The following is a 17,135-nucleotide window of genomic DNA, read 5'->3' as shown; positions in this document are numbered from 1 at the left end:
AAGCATCTGAAAACTACAGAAGGAGCACAAGATGGCAGGCATTCTTAGTCTCTCAGAACAGAATGATCACATGCTCTCGGCAGCAGTTTCTGATGAGGACGGGCTGGCTCCAACCTCCCCAGCTGCTCACTCTGCCTGGAGAAAGCTGGAGCCGGTGACCACAGTCCCCTGCCCTGCCCTCCAATCAGGAGCAGGACAATGGCCACTTGGGGCCTAGGGTGAGTGAACCTTGCCCCTCGCCCGTCACGGCAGGGACAGGAGCCATTGACCTTAGCCACAGCATGGAGAGCCTGCGTCTCATCCTGTTCTGTTCTGCCCTGACCAGCCTCCTGGTGCCCGGGAGAAGTGGTGAGCGCTCTGGCCCTTTGTACTACAGAATGGTCTGGGGGTCAGGGAGGAGGGGGTGAGGGTGGGCCACTCAGAAGGGTGTGGATGGTGGATGTCTGGCCTGGTCACAGTCTGGCTTCCCAGGCCAGGGTAAAGTTAGGGACATCTGTGTCCCCCCTCCCCCCACCCCATTCAGGAGAGTCAGATGGACGAATCTGAGGTCACAAGACAGAAATAAGGAAAGAGAAGTCAAGGGAGGAGGAAGTAGATACAGAAAGTGAGACAGGGACAGAGAAAAGAAGAGAGAGAGAGATAGGGAGACAGAGGGGGGTGCAGGGTGTCAGGCAGAGACAGAGGTGCTCTGGGCATGGCAGAGACATGAAACAATGCCACTACACTCCGGTGGCTTGGCCTTGGGCAGGGGCTGCATGGGAAAGGACAGACAGATGGTATCCGGACTGTCCAGGCCCTGAGCTGCCTAAAAGAAGAGTTTGTTTCAGTTAACTCAGAACAGGCACCGCTCACACAGTACTGGCTTTGCACCAACTCAAGAAGCAATCCCTGGGCTACATAGCTTGAGCTTCCCTCTCTACGCTCAGCAAACTGAAATCCATCTTTCACGGGATTTGGCCTTATTGATGAAAACCTTGCTAGTGAACCTGCTCACAGCAAATCACTCCCCGTAAATCCCAGATGAGGCCAGCGCCGTAGAGATAACCCATGTGTGAGGATTGCAATGCGCCAGACAGCAATTGGAAAAGCAGAGAACACAACTGAATAAAACATACAGCGACATCTAAGTGGTGGGGCACTCTGTATCAGGGCTGTGACATCTTTCATTAATTTCTTAAGACAAGTGTACCACAACCTCAGCATGTTTTAATTTCCAGTTGCCAATCTTATTTTTCAAATCAGAACTATGACTACAGGCAGCGCCAGATCTGTGTGACTGGCTGAGGAGTGAATATGGGTCCACAACAAAACCATTAATAGTGCCTAAAACTGGGTCGAGAGGGCAAAGCCTGGAGGCCAACCTGGATGTCCAGTCCTTCCTTCCCCTGCTCTGTTAGGCACAGGGGGCATGCCTGTGCTCAAACAGGCTGTTTGCATAGAGGCCACATTCTAGTTGAGGGGACAACAAACCTGTCAATATGTAACATCAGAGAGCAGCCACGTACGGTGACGAGAAAAAGCACAAGGCAAGGAGGTCAGAGATGCAGGCAGGGACAATTTTAGAGGGAGTGGCCAAGAAGGGACTCTAGAGGGGTCATGCAGTAGGAGTGGCCCATGTGGGTATCTGGGAGAAGAATGCTCCAGACAGGCAAGTTACTAAGGCCCTGGAGTGTGAGAATCCAAACAGCAAGTGGGCCAGTATGGTGGAGACAGACAAGAGCAAGAGAGAGTTAAAGGAAGGAGGCTATGAGGCCAGACTTGGGGACAGTAGACTCAGGTTTTCGTCCAAAGTCAGTGCTTCCTTATGCATCATTCCTTTCTACCCCTGTGCCCTTCATCTGTGTCCCTTCATGCCCATTTAAGGCCTCTGGCACCTCTACCAGTGGGAAGGAGATGGGGTTTCCCAGAGTAGGGAGGAAGAGACAGGAGCTGGACAGGGATACAAGGGAAAGAGAAATACTTGGTGGAACAGCCTGGGGAAAGCTCAGCAAGGGATACCAAGCGGAAGGGTGAGGAAGGGATCAGAGGAGAGAGCACCAGACTCTGACAGAGGGTGCAGGTCTATGAATCATCCCTGAGGCTCCAGGGTAGCAGACAGAAAACCAAACATACACCTAGCCAGAGGAAGGGAGGAAGGACCTATAGTGACAATGAAATGTGTGTTAGAATATCAGGGAGCTAATGTGGGTCTTCAGTCCCCACCTGGAAAACAAGAGGTCCACAAGTCACAATTAGGGAAACACCGGATGAGGCTTGATACCAAGTCTGAGGCTGTGGTCACTCCACAGGTGAATGCGAGGAGGTGAGAGGCAGATGACATAGCCTTTTGGCTTCCTCAGTGCCTGAGGAAAGAACATCGGCCTTCTGTAGTACAGTGGTAGCAGGATTCTGCAGGTTGGGGGCAATAAAAGTGAAGACTTGGACTGATGCTAGGGCTGTATTTCAAAGCAAAAGCTCAAACATGGGGCAGAAATGCAGAGTAATGGGGAAGGTTCAGTGAATGACACCTTCGAGCCTGGTATTAATGGGACAATGTTGACATCACTAAAGGAAATGGATTTTGTGGAAAAGAAAGTGATTTGAGGTAAGAACGAAGCTAACATTTATTGAGCACCTCCTGTGTAACAAACTCAACACTAGTTTTATACACTTTTCAGTACAACTCTAAGAAGTAAGCATTATAATTTCTACTTGCCGGGAATTTGCAGTGGTGGCTAAGATATATTTGAAACTCAAGACTACTTGTTTCTGCAGTCTTGTTTTTAAATTTTGGACCTGAGAGCTTGAAGTTGAGATGATGGGAGGCATCTGAGATGAGTGAGAGATGACGGCATGAAACTTGGAACAATAATCAATATCAGAAATATCAACTATAAGAGTCATCCTTACGGATTAACTGAATTCTTCAGTGGAAAAAGAATATAATGATGAGTACAGGGGGCAAAGCAAAGAACCTGAGGGCCTCTGTTCCACAACAAAAAGAGGAGTGGGATACAAAAGAAGGAGAGGAAGACAACAACAGCCAAGACACACACCAAGGAGAGACACCAAGATCTTCTGATGCATCAGCAGATCATGACTTTTACAGATTGTACTTTTTACAGATTATGAACAAAATAGCGTTAACTCTCCACTCAACCAAGAGCAGAGATCCTGAAGGATGGGTGGGATCAGGACAGTCCCGGGGGAAGCACAGAGAGGAGGAGTCTAAGATGGCCATGGGGGATGGACGTTCTCTGAGCAGGGAGAGAGTTCAGAAGGAGGGCTTGAGTGGCTGCCTGAAGCTGATGGATGGGTTGACCTGCAGGAGGCTGGCCAGTTGATTAGAGTACTTTACCTCTTCAGAGAAAGATATGTGGGGTCTACACAGGGGTCCGATAGTGGTGAAGCGGGTCTGCACTGGGGGTTCTAGTGCCTGAGGATGGAGTTTTGAGGCTTTTAAGGGGTGGAGGCGATGTACTGAGGTTGGGTAAGGCGGAACTGAACGAGGCTGTCTCACCTGTGTCCTTCCCTGCCTTCCAGTGTTCATTAACCAGGACCAGGCCAACGATGTCCTGGTGAGGACTCGCAGGGCGAACTCGCTTTTTGAAGAGATGAAGAAAGGGAACCTGGAAAGAGAGTGCATGGAAGAGACTTGCTCTTATGAGGAAGCCCGAGAAGTGTTTGAGGATAACGACAAGACGGTGAGGCGGGCAGGGAGGCTGGGCTGTCTCAGCTGGGGACCAGACCAGGCCAGCCTTGGCCTCCAACCTGCAGGCCTGTGAGGGGTATCAGGAGGGCCGCCAAGGGTCCAAGAGAGAGGGGTGTCACAGGGCCTGCTGTCTGCAGGGTGTTCCGGTCTCTCCGCAAGCTGAGTTCACGGGTGGGAACCGAGGGGAGGGACGTGCCACGCCGCTGCAGTGAGGCCAGGTCAATGCAGGACTCACAGTGGTTATTTAAAACAACTCCCGGCTTCGGCCAGCGCCCCCCAACAGACCACCTCTGTCCCCCGGCTCCAGCTGGGGACCAACGGGCACACGACGACACGCAGGTGCACAGGGACACCCAGACGGCCCGCAGGAGCTCAGAGCCTGCCACGCCGTGCCTCTCACCATGCCTGCGCAACACGTGGGGGCGGGGGTCTCACCCCTTCCCAGAAGAGGCGGGACAGTGTGGCCACCAGGACTGAGCTGTGCTTTTGCATAGCTGTGACCAGGGACTTGAGGAGACAACATGAAGGGAGGAATTCTGCATTCTGGTCCAGGTTCCAGCCGGGCCTGTCCATGGTCGCCTGGCCCCATGCTGCAGCAGAACATCATGGGGCAGGAGCCTGGCATAGGAGAGCTGCTCACCTCATGGCAGAAGGAAACAGGATGGTGACAGCCAGGGACCCGGACCAAGGACCTGCCCTGGTGAGCTTCTTTCAACCAACCCTAAAGTGTCCAGAACCTCCCAAAATCGCCCCACCAGCTGAGGACCCAGCTGTCACTACTACGTGAGCCTATGGAGGGTGTTTCCTATCCCAATGCCGACGGGGGTCAGGTTGCAAGTCAGAGCCAGCCCAAGGAATTGTAAGTCACATCTTAGACTGCGTCTGCTACTGCTAATCACAGGGATATCAACCTGTCCAAGACCGTCCAGAGGACTGCTGTGAGGGTCCCCACCAGGACGCCACAGGAGCCTGAGGATCCTGCCCGGTGCAGCAGCCCCTGCCAGCGGGAAGCAGCTAAGAGGCTGACGCTTTGCCCCAATTTCCCATCCTCAGCCCCCACCCTCATCATTATTAAAGAAAAAATGGGGGAATGATAGAACAATAATGTCACCATTTATAAATCAGCCGTCATTTTATCCTCAGACCTCACTTGAGAAACTTCCAAGGACAGCCCCGCCCTTAAACAAATTCCTTTGTTCTAAGACAGCCCCACCCCGGCCAGGGACTCCCGCGCATGCGCTGACTTCCTTCCCCTCCCCCTTCTATAAAAGCCACTCCTGGCCCAGAGTCTGTGCTGCGCCATCTTTCCCTGGCCACTAGCCTGAGCTGCCATTAAACTTTGCTCTTGGACGTGAGACTTTTCTCGTGAGATTTCTTCGTGAGCGGCGTTTTTCCTAACAATATCAAATAACAAATGACCCTGGACAGCCATAATAGGAGTTCAGGAAAATCCTGGGAAAACAAGAAAAGCAGAGTAGCATTCTTGACTAAACTGCCCTGCTGTCTCCTGGTTCCCATGTTACCACGTGAGCCTCAAAGATGCTGAAATATGTTTTCAAACTACTTGGACTTAATTCTGAATTATTTTCAGAGGGTGTGAAATTTATCATCCATTATAAGATCACACATATATAAGAAGTTTCTTGGAATTTCCAGATGCTGAAACGCCCATGTTAAACATCATCCCCAGGGATATCTGAGGCCAAGCCTTTCAGCACCTGCCATGGCAAGCTGGACATGAACTTAGATACGAGATTTCCTCTAGAACTTTACCACAAGATGCTAGTGGTTAGTGGCATTGACAAGATTTATGATATTGGATGCCAGTTCTGGAATGAGAGAATTGATTTGACTCACCACCTGTGAGTTCTACATAACCATGGATTCTGTCATACCTTTGAAGTCACAGAATAGAATATGTCAGGGATTGTGAAACACATCAGGGTGGCTTACAGGAAGAAACCCTCCAGAAGGCCAAGTTTATGAGATTGACTTCATCCACCTTTGTGGGAAATCAGCGTGGTAGAAGAGCTTGTGAAAGCTCAGGAAGTGAAGCTGCCAGGAACCAACCTTTTAGGAACTGAAGAAAATCACAAAATTCTGTAAAATAGAACCTTTTGAAAGTCCTCCACCTCTGACCACTTCGGGCTTCTCAATAAGCTCAATAGGAAGTTCCTGGAAGTGACTTGCCCCAACCCTAAACTGTTACCACCCATAAATAGTGAGTCTGTTAGCCAATCAGGCCACTCTAAAGAGGATTTCACAAAATCCTTTGGTGTATTTATCATAAAGAAGGAATCATATGGTGTTTAAACTGAGCAGTGGCATCATCCCATAGGTGACTGGAAATTACATATCAACTCCGTCACCGTGTTTCTGGAAGAGTCCCATAACCCAAGGAAAGAATTTCCATTTCCTACCATGAAAACCAAAGAAGAGTGTGCAACCACTAACACATTGGAAAGCACTTTTTCTAGAAAGTTCTGATTGTTCAAGTCCTGCAACACAGACATCTTTGCATTTCTACAAACATCGTGGTACATAAGGGACTTCTTGTGCTGCTATCCATTCGAGTTTTCTTTTTTTTGTTTGTTTGTTTGTTTTGGTGGCACTGGTGTTTGAACTCAAGGCCTCCCACTTGCTAGGCAGACACTCTGCCACTTAAGCCACTCCACCAGCCCTTGAGTTCATTTCAGCCACCAGAAGAGAGAAAAGGAATCAAGAATTCCTTTAGCTCTTTGTTATCAAGAATGATTTGTATCTAATAGGAAAATTCATAACTTCAGGAACTATTTCATTTTAAGTATTTGTTTAATATATAAACATATATGCATACATATTTCAGGAATACTGAAAGTGGACTAGGATTGTTCAGTAGCAGAACACATAATTAGTATGTTCAGTGCCCTGGGTTTGAGCCCTAGCACGATGGCAAAGAAAAGAGTACAGAAGAATAAAAGTAACACACACACAGTAACTGATGATCCGAATTCTCATCTCACTTTTTCCTCAGCATCATTTCCTACTCTTCTTGTATATACCTGCCATAGTTATGATTTTCAAGAGCTAAATTATATACATATATATAAATTTATATGTAAATGATATATTTATAGTATTTATATATGTTTTTGTATATACTGGAGTTTGAACTCAAGGTGTCATGCCTGGTAGACAGGCACTCTTTCTCTTGAGCCACTACCAGGCTAACTTTGAGTAGCTAGGGTTATAGGAGTGAGACACCAGTGCCTGGCTAAATTATATTTTAATTATAATTTAGTTATAATTAAAATAGTTTATTGAATGGATGCATTCTCTATTTTCATGTTTTGAGCGCACAAGTGGTTTCTGAATATTGCTGTTATAAACATACACACACATGTATTTCTTCTGGATTATCTTTTAAGAATAGCTTCTCCAGAGAGGCATTACTGAGACCCAGGGTTTCAGCAAAACTCAGTGCTGGGAAAGGTGGGGCGGGGGCGTACCCCCCACTGACTCCCACTGAATGCAGCTACAAAACCCAAACAGAATACACAGAGCAGCTGTTGGAGGACCCTGGAAAGGGAAAAAACATCAGTGTATTGAAAAACGAGGTTAGTCCTAGAAGTCCCATACCATAGGAATTGGCTGTGTGTTTATCATTTTTCCTCCAGTTTTATGAGCATCACTGACCTGAATCCAACTGATAGTTGTAGGATTCTCTCTCTCTCTCTTTTTTTTTTACAAGAATGGGGTTTGAACTCAGAGATTTGTACTTGCAAAGCAGGGCACTCTGCTGCTTGAGCCACAGCAACTTGAGCTTCAGTCCTCCCTATCTCAGCCTCCCAAGTAACTGGGATTACAGGCATGAACCAAAGGTGCCCAGCTTTCATAGGATTCTTAATAAAAGCAAAATACAGTTTGTAGGCACCCATGGAGCATTCCCCAAGACAGCATATCCTGTGTCGTAAAGCACACTTTTAACACATTTAAAAGCTCGAACTCGTAAAAGTATGTTTTCTGATCAAAATGGAATCAAAGTAGAAATCAATGTAAGAAAGATAACGGGAAATTTGCCGAGTATTTGAATGTAGCACACTTATGACCAGTCCATAGGTCAAATAGGAAGTCCTGAGGAAAGTAAAAGCACTTTTGAATTATTGAACAAAATGAACATACGACACATAAATCTGTGTGTGCAGCTTTAAAAAGCAGTGTGCAGAAGACATTGTTTGGTATTAAATGCTCATTTTGGAAAAGAAGAAAAGTCTTAAATTGATCATCTCTGCTTCCACTCTGCTAGAATCACAGGCCCACACCACCACTCCTGCTTATTGAGAAATGGGGTCTCACATAAATTTTATTTTTTGGCTTGGGTTATCCTCAAAAAGCAATCCTCTCAGTCTCTGCCTCTTGGGTAGCTGGGATTAAAGACATGAGCCACTGTGTCCAGTCTGCAAATTCCATTTCTTAGACAAGAACTTTCTGAAAAGAAATGTCTAATCCAGGCTGGATATAGTGATGCACACTTATAATCCCAGCTGTACGGGAGGCATAGGTGGGGAGGATTGCAGTCATAGTCTGGCCCCAGGGAAAAAAATATAAGACCTTACCCAAAAAATAACTAAAGCAAAAAAGGACAGAGAACATGGCTCAAGTGGCAGGGTGCTTGCCTAGAAAGGGCAAGTCCCTGAGTTCAAACCCCAATATCACCACTACCAAAAAAAGAAAAAAGAAATGTCTAGTGAAAATGCTGTCACTAGTGACTTTTATCAAACATTTCAAGAAGGAATTCTAGGTAAACTCTTCCCGAAGATAGAAGAGTGTACACTCCCCAGTGTCTTTTAGGTCAACAATACCCTGATGCCAAAACCAAAGGCCAAGGGAAGACATGTAACGACATCGCTCATGAACCTAAACATAAAAACCCTCAACAAATGTTAGCAAACTGAATACAGCAATGTTTAACAAAAAAAAAAAAAATGCTCCAACCAAGTGGATTATCTGGGGGGTGCAGCACACAGGCAGGATCAATATTTGAAAATAATGTAATCTGCCATGTTAATAGTTTAAAGAAAATCCACACAATCATATCAATTGATGCAGTAAAAGAATTTGACAAAATTCAACATCCATTCACGATTTAGAAAAAAAATCTATCAGCAGTGCTGAGGATGTAGGCCAGTGGTAGAGTGTGTGCCTGATCTGCACAAGACCCTGGGTTCAATCGCCAGCCACACGCACACACACACATCCATCACCTGTCTGTGAATAGAAGAAAAGTCTCCAACGTGATGAAAGTCACTACAAAGACCTTAACGGACCTCACCCTTGGCAGTGAAGGTTGAATGCTTTCCTGCTGACACTGGGAACCAGACAGCCTCGCCCATTCTCAGCGCTTCTGAGTGCATCTGCAGGACCAGTCATACGGGAGGCCTCACGAGCAATCAAGAAAGAAAACACTCCCTATTTGCAGATGTTATGATTACCTACATGGAAAATACCAAAGTAAATACATAAATAATTAAAACCTCACCGGGTGCTATTCGGGAGGCAGACATCAGGAGGAACGAGGTTCAAAGCCAGCTCCAGGCAAATTATTCACAAGACCCTATCTTAAAAAAAAAAAAAATCACTGGCAAAGTGTCTCAAGAGGGAAAAGTGCCTGCCTAGCAAGCAAGAGGCTCTGAGTTCAAACCCCAGTGCCACCAAAAACAACAAAAAAAACTATTAAAATTTACAAATGAGACTAGCAAGGTCACGGAATACACAGCTGCACATAAATAGTAACCACACTTCTCTATAGCAAAAATGCAGCTAGAAGCCAAAATGTTTAAATGCCATTTATAATGCTCAAAAGAAAAATACATATATGCAATACTAATGAAACACAGAATCTACATGCTGAAGTCCACAAAATTCTAGCCAAAGCATTGGAACAGGACCAAATGGAGACCCAACACGTGAAGAAGCCAATCCCCTCAACTTGATTACAGAACCAATGCAGTCCTGGGCAAAACTCCAGCAGATAGAAATGAGCTAACTCCAAAACTGACGTGGGAAAGCAAAGGAACCAGACTGGCTGAAGTGCCCATCGTCACTGTAAATGGGCAACTGCACTGTGTCTCTGGCCCCGGGATGGAATACGACCAGGAGCAAATACTGGTCCCCAGCAACATGGATGAGCCCAGAGGCATGGTGCTGACTGGAAGAAGCAAGTTTCACAAGGTGGCATCTTGTATGATTCCATTTACTGACATTCTAGAAAAGTCCTTGCTATAGTGATGAGGAGTGGACCGGTGTGGGGGTCTGCCAGGGGCTGGCAGGTTGGGACGACATGGTATAGGATCTGAGAGAATGGATCTGTGCTGTGCTCTGACTGTGATGGTCCCACAAGTCTATGCAGTGGGTTGAAATCCGTAGTCTTACATACCAAGCCTAACTTTACTGTGCGATGATTTTTGAACTAAAACATTTTGAAAACCTGACATTCATTTCTAGGGCTACCATAACAAAGCACCACAAATTGGGTGTCTTGAAATAACCGGGATTATTAACGTGTTGCCTCATGTTTTTGGAGGCAACAAATATAGAATCCAGCTGCTGGCAGGTTGCTTCCTTCTCAAGGGGCCCAGACGTCCTCACGATACTTTCCAAGGTGGCTCCAGACCTGTCACTCTGACCTCTGCTTTCATCATCGCTGAGTGGCTCCAGGTGTCTTTTTCTATAAAGCCCTCATTCATTTAGGACTTATAATAACCCAGCTGATCTTATCGGGGTCTTTACCTTAATCACATCTACAAAGACTCTGTTTCTGATTAAGGTCCCATTTGAGGTTCAGGTGGATCCGAATGGGTGCGGGGAGCACTAGTGAACTATTTTACAGATAGTAAAAAATTCTAAGACTATGGATATTTTGAGTGTAATATAGGCTCTTGATGACTTGTTTTAAGGTAATTAGCATCTCTTCATCTAACATAAAGTTTTTTTTTTTTTTTGCAGTACTGGGGCTTGAACTCAGGGCCTACACCTTGAGCCACTACACCAGCCCCTTTTCTTTTCTTTCTTTTTTTTTTTTTTTGTGATGGGTTTGTCAAGATAGGGTCTCACGAACTACTTGCCTGGGCTGGCTTCAAACCTCGATCCTCCTGAATTCTGCCTCCTGAGTAGCTGGGATTACAGATGTGAGCCACCAGTGCCCGGCAACATGACTACTGACAAGCATGTGACCCTTTCCTGAATTTTTAGCCCAGGTATACTAACTAAAATTCACCCACTGACCAAGTAGGAAGCAGTGCTATTTTTGTACAGTCTGTTTCCTGGCGATTAACTAGAAATTGCGTTTTGAATATTCAACAAAGATGGTGCATTTGAGACCATTGAATTCACACCTCCCCAGGTGCAAAGATCAGAACAGCTGTCCTGTTTACATGGGGCAGTTCTGGATAGCTCAGTTCTCAGGTCCACTACTGGTTACTGTTGGTGTGAAATGTCGGTTCTCCCTAACATGTTGTTAAATATTTTTCTCTTTTAGAATGAATTCTGGAACAAATATAAAGGTGAGATGTTTTCTACTTTTCACCTTAAGTGAGAGGGTTCATTAGGATATTTAATATTAGGGAATTTAAGTTTGGATAAACTTAAATTCTGGAAATACTTTCTGAATTTCCTTCCTGCTCCTGTTTAAATCTTGCTCATTTAACACTTTTCCTCTCTGCATGTTTCCGTAAAAGTTATTTAAATAGTTTCTATAGTAATTTTATGTTGATTTCAGTTTTGTTATTTACTCAAGAACAATTTTTTTCATTTTTTGTTAGCATATATTCATTGTACAGGGAGGATTCATTGTGCCAATTCTAAATAGGCTCACCTCACACATTGGTTAGATTGACCCCACCATCTTCCCCTCCAGCCCTCTCCCCGCCCCACTTAAAGCAATTGCTAGAGGTTTCATTGTTCTATTTCATATAAATCTATGAAAGAGATCAACCACATTCCCTCACCTTCATCTCCTCCATTTACCCTCCCTGCTCCCACGAGTACCCTCCCCCCACACACATTGTAGCTATTTTACAGTCCTGTCTTTCATTTTTAATTCTTCAATGTTCAAAGACAGATTTTTTTCTTTTTTTTGAGATTGAGTCTCACTGTGTTGCCCAACCTGGGATCCAGTGACCCCCAGGCCTGACTCCAAGACAGACATGTACCACCCTGTCTTGCTCAGATACCGATTTTTTTTTACTGTTGCACTGGATGGGGGTACATTGTGACATTTACAAAAGTTCTTACAATATGTCAAATACATCATACTTGAATTCATCCTCAGATATAGATTTAAATCAGCTTGTTCTCATTTGAGGACACCAAATTCCATGATAACTTTAATACAAGCATGTTAAGTGAACTAAAAAACTGGAGTCTGAAATAGTGAGTTCCTTAACAAGGTAACCACTCTGATTTCATGCTTATCGCATTTGAGATGGCGTTGTTTGAGACTATCTGGTCTCAAACAGATAGTCTCACTTCTCAGAACGACCACTGGTGCTCCCTCTGAATTGGGTGATAACATCAACAAGAACTGTGACGTCTGAATGAGTGCTGGACAGGAGTCTTTGGAGTCTTTGTCCAAGGTCCCTTCCTTAGGAAGAGGAATCCTACCATCTTCTGTGTTCAACGCTCAGCCCAAACACAAGTGTCACATTCCCACCCATCCCCACCTTCCAGGTGGCCCCACATGGTCACCAGCCGAGAGCTCCTCACCCTGGCTGCAAATATGCCATAACATATCTCAGTAGAAATCAGAGGCCCAAACAACGATTCAGGTGGATCACAGCATCTCACACACAGCCACAAAATGAAGTCTGGTGAGGAGGAAAAGGAGGCGCGTTCACACCGCCTGCAAAGTGAGTGCCAAGGTCTAGGTCCACCCAGTGCAGTGGTTCCCACGGCGGGACAATCACCTGCAAACTTGGCTTCCCAACCCTCTTGTTGCAGATGGCGACCAGTGTGAAACCAGCCCTTGTGAGAATAAGGGCACGTGTCAAGACGGCCTTGGGGGGTACACGTGCATCTGCGAGGAAGGATTTGAAGGCAAAGACTGTGAATTCTGTAAGTCCCTCTGCCGGGACACACCTGCAGATGGTGGGGAAGAGGGGCAATGCTGAAATACCAAAGGCGGCAACCGTAATGATGTCTCACTTAGAAAGTCTGTGCTCTGCCGCACTGAGCCACTGCGCTAAGTCTCAAAACACAACAGCCCCCGTATGTCCTCCAGACCCCCAGGGTGGGGTGGGTGTGGGAGGCATAGGTTTCTGTGCAGCACCCAGAGCTGTGACCCACTACTGTGCGTCCCGCGAGGTAGAGTGCATTGCTCTTACTCATGCTCCTTGGGTGATTATAAATCACCTTTTATTTTACACAAACATCAATGGGGAATATTTGAGATTGCCCAGTTATAATGTGATGACTTATCTATATAAATAGATACATCTGTGTATAAATATATACATGTGTGTGTATGCATGTATGTTGGTACATATGCTGGCAGTAGTGGGGTTTGAACTCAGGGCCTCACACTTGTTAGGCAGGCACTTTACCACTTCAGCCGTGCCCCCAGCCCTTTTTGATTTATTTTTCAGATAGATTTTCAGTTTGGCTGGAGCCCAGCCTTGGACCATCGTTTTCCTTTTCAGCCTTCCAAGTAGCTTGGCTTACAGTTCACGCCACCATATTCTGCCCTGATGATTAATATTTTAATTTAAAAAGTAGGTTACGGGACTAGGGATGTAGCTCAGCGGGGGAACACTTGCCTTACATGTGTGAGGACCTAGGTTTGATCCCCAGCACCCAAAAAAAAAAAAAGTGTGCGTGTGTGTTACTCCCAGACCAGTTTTCTCCACAGAGGAAGATTGCAGTTCTTTTAAGTTATTTAGCTTGTAATATTTAGAGAGTGTGTTGTGTGTGTGTGTGTGTGTTGGTGGTACTGGGGTTTGAACTCAGGGCCTCATGCTTACTAGGTCGGTGCTCCACCACTTGAACCACTCCCCCCATCCTTTTCTTGCTTTAGTTATTTTTTGGATGCGGTCTTAAAACTCCCACACCGCTCTTAACTGGGACACAGGTGTGCACCATCATACCTGGTTTATTGGTTGAGATGGAGTCTCACTAACTTATTGCCCAGGCTGGCCTTGAACTGTGATTCTCCCGAGTAGCTGAGATTACAGAAATGCACCACCGGGTCCAGCTAGAGCATGTCTTTTAAATGGATTTCTTCAGGACTTTCCCCAGTGGGAGTACCCACGATCTATCAGTCCACGGAGATCCAGCCAGCCCTGCACAGCATTCGGGTAACTTAGACAAAATGTGGAGCAGGCAGTGATGGTGTCTGCTAGAATTCCATTTAATGTTCATCTTCACGCCGTAATTCGTTTTCAACCATACCCAAGTGGAGGGCACTGTGGCGTGATTATTAGTGTGAACTGGAGTTGGATGGGCCTGTGCTGGATGCAGGTGGGAGGCTCCCCTCATGCTGCCCATGGCGGAGGACACTGTGTAAGGCGCGACCGGCCAGCAGGCGGTTGCTGAGGGCCCGTGTGCGCGCCAGGCATGTGCACTGAGCCAGGAGCGTCAGGTGGCCCCAGAAGCATGCACACTAAGGCTATGGGGCTGAAATGACCTGTCCGAATCACAAAGCCAGGGCTCTTGCTCACAGCACTGCTGTCTATCTTCTTGCCCACACTGAAGCGGATCCCCAGCCTCCTGCTGGATCCCCATCCCCTCCCCACACAGGCAGTGCTCCTACTGAGGCTCAAGGAGATCCCACAGCTGCAAGCCGCGTGTCCACAGTGGGGTGCTCTCTGGCTCTGTAGCACGAGGTGCTGCATCAGGCCAGGCTGGAGAGGGAGGGAAGGGAGAGCACTGGAGCTCAAGGGCTCCCCAGCGAACAGCCAAGCCCTGGGCCAGCACAATGTGACAGCAGAGATCATGGAAGGCCTCCACCAGGGCCTGCCTGAGCATCAGTGGACAAATAAGGCTCTGAGCTCCATCTTCACAGGCCAACCCAAGCTGAACACAAGAGGACAAGCTTAAGGAGCCCACAGCATGACCAAGGAGGCCCTTAAGATCCTGTGGGCCTTAGAGGGAAGGGGCTCTGAGGTTGCTAACCCCTCTCTGGATCACCCTCTTGCTCTCCTTCCACACGATCCAGCCCTTGGGACCCTCCCCAGCCCCACACCTCCTGACTCCTCAGTGGGTGTGCTCAAGTTTCTTAGGGTCAGTGCAGAGCCCTGCAGGGATGCTGGGGGTCCCACAGGTAGCCAGGGAGGAGGGCTTGGCTACCAGTTCTGTTCTTGTTGAAACCACCCATGTACATCTTGCTGGGACTCTGGCCCCTTGCTTGCCTGGCAGCCTGAGTATGGCTGGGGTGGGTGGACGACGTGCCTGGCATCCTCCCACCAACCAGCCTGTTCCTCTGCCTGCAGTCGTACGGTCACTCTGCAGCCTGGACAATGGGGGCTGTGATCAATTCTGCCAGGAGGAGCAGAACTCAGTGGTGTGCTCTTGTGCCAGCGGGTACTTCCTGGGCGACGACGGCAAGTCCTGCATCTCCACAGGTAGGCAGCCATGTGCCAGCAGGGACCCGGTGTGTTCCAGTTGGGCCTTGCAGGTGACAACAGCTCTAGGAGAGCAAGAGCCGGGCACTCTGAGCTCAAGGGGCTGGAATGTGAAGACCTCAGGTTTGGAACAGACCTGGGAGCCCCGTATGCAGGTTAGCCTCAGTTTCCTCATTTGAAAAGCAGTCAGTTACCTAACTCCTGGGGCAGACAAGGAACTGAAGGGAGGTGCCCAACAGCTTGGTCACCTGCTTCAAAACTCTGGCAATGACCTCTCAGCCAGGGCAGCCCACACTCCCCTGCCCTGAGGGATGGTGAGGGCAGGGCCAGCCTGCAGGGGGAGGGTGGCGTGGGCAGGGAGAGAAGGCAGAGGACCCTCAAGCACTGAGCTCATACTCATGGGCCCCAATGTTAATTGGGTTTATTTTTCCTTTTACTTGTGAGCATCAGAGCCCCTGCTAATGAGACTCTCAGAGAGCAGTGAACGCAAGGCAGGCTGAGTGACCCACCTGTTGCAGACATGAGAGGGGCTCAGGTTGGGCACAGTGTTCCTAAGAAGCCAGCCTTTTGGTTGGTGTCACTTAGTCTACCTTTCACTATCCACAAATGGTCTCTGACCCCACCTAGGCATCACCATGGGGAGGTAGAAATGCAGACTCCCAAGCGCCCCCATCCAAGAGCCCAGGTGACAGGGTCACTTTCTGCCCTGCAGCTGCAGCAACTGTCCCACGCGAACATGTGATTCCCACTCTTCCTTTCACGTGCTTCTCACTAAAAACTTATTCTTTGGGAATGGTGACTGAAAGGTGGTGCACACCTGTAATCCCAGCACTGGGGAAGCTGAGGCACTAATCACATGTGCAAGGCCAGCCTGGGTTACATAGTGAGACGCTGTCCCAAAAAAGCAACAACCACACACACACACAAAAACCCCACAATTTATTCCAAAAGATAAGAAATCAGGAAAAATGGCTGCAAATATTGAAGTGAAGGATGACTTCATGAAATCTCTCAAAGGTAAAAGATTTTTATTTCCATCAACAATGAAATTTCAATCTTCAGCTGACTCAGAACTGTGTTATCTGAAGTCATTTCTTGACATGCATGCAAGTTATTTTAATTCTAGGAATAATCACAAATCAGTTTAAAGGAGGGTTGGGGACGTGGTTCTGTGGTGGAGTGTTGGCCTAGCATATGTGAGGCCCTGGGTTTGATCCCTGGCAATGGAAAGAAAGAAAGAAGGGAGGGAGGGAGGGAGGGAGGAAGGAAGGAAAGAAAATCAGGTAAACTACTTTTCCTGGTGCAGAAATCTCTGTTCTAAATCAAGGACAAGCTAATTTCAAAGTATAGTGACTACAAATATCAACCCAGAATTAACAATCCATAGGACACTGGACCCACAGATTCCCCACGTCCCTGGGCTGGTTCTAGACACCACCGGACCTTGTGTGAATGCAACCTGGCCTTAGGCAAGGACCAGTGCTACTGTGCTCGGTCTTGGGCCACTGTGACCCTTTTTCTTCCCTCCTGCTCTGCACACCACACCCCCTCTCTGGCTCAGGTCCCTCATTGATAAATTAGGCAGGAAGCTGTCTGATATGTCATTCCCTATGAGAGATGCTTTTAAGGAGAGATACACTCTTTGAGGCATCATCACACAAACCTCTTTCTTAGGCTCAGTTGCTTGCATATGTCACCTCTTCTGTCTGGAACACTTTTTTCCTTCCACATTTCATGAGGGAAATATTCAAACACACAGTACAATCAAAAGAGTTGCACCAGCCCGCAGATATGGAGGGTAGCCATCTGGATTCGTTACCATCTTGCTGTACGTGGTTCGTCACGGGCGC

The 17,135-nt window shown here is 47.3% G+C and overlaps 1 protein-coding gene across 1 annotated transcript in view; it reads left to right on the top strand.

The window, feature by feature from the left end:
* The first annotated feature begins 191 nt into the window (after positions 1–191).
* The window catches only part of F10 (coagulation factor X), a 28,852-nt gene continuing 11,908 nt past the window's right edge, over positions 192–17,135 (top strand). The window contains exons 1-5 of the mRNA XM_074042961.1: positions 192–348; positions 3,523–3,683; positions 11,208–11,232; positions 12,668–12,781; positions 15,154–15,285. Of these exons, the coding sequence (XP_073899062.1) occupies positions 282–348; positions 3,523–3,683; positions 11,208–11,232; positions 12,668–12,781; positions 15,154–15,285 (499 nt within the window). The 5' untranslated portion in view covers positions 192–281. The remainder of the gene's footprint in view (positions 349–3,522; positions 3,684–11,207; positions 11,233–12,667; positions 12,782–15,153; positions 15,286–17,135) is intronic.

The sequence above is a fragment of the Castor canadensis genome, chromosome 10 (genome assembly GCF_047511655.1).
Source record: "Castor canadensis chromosome 10, mCasCan1.hap1v2, whole genome shotgun sequence".
Lineage (NCBI taxonomy): Eukaryota > Metazoa > Chordata > Mammalia > Rodentia > Castoridae > Castor > Castor canadensis.
Note: the sequence above shows the minus strand (reverse complement) of the source record. Positions and strands in the feature narration are given on the sequence as shown.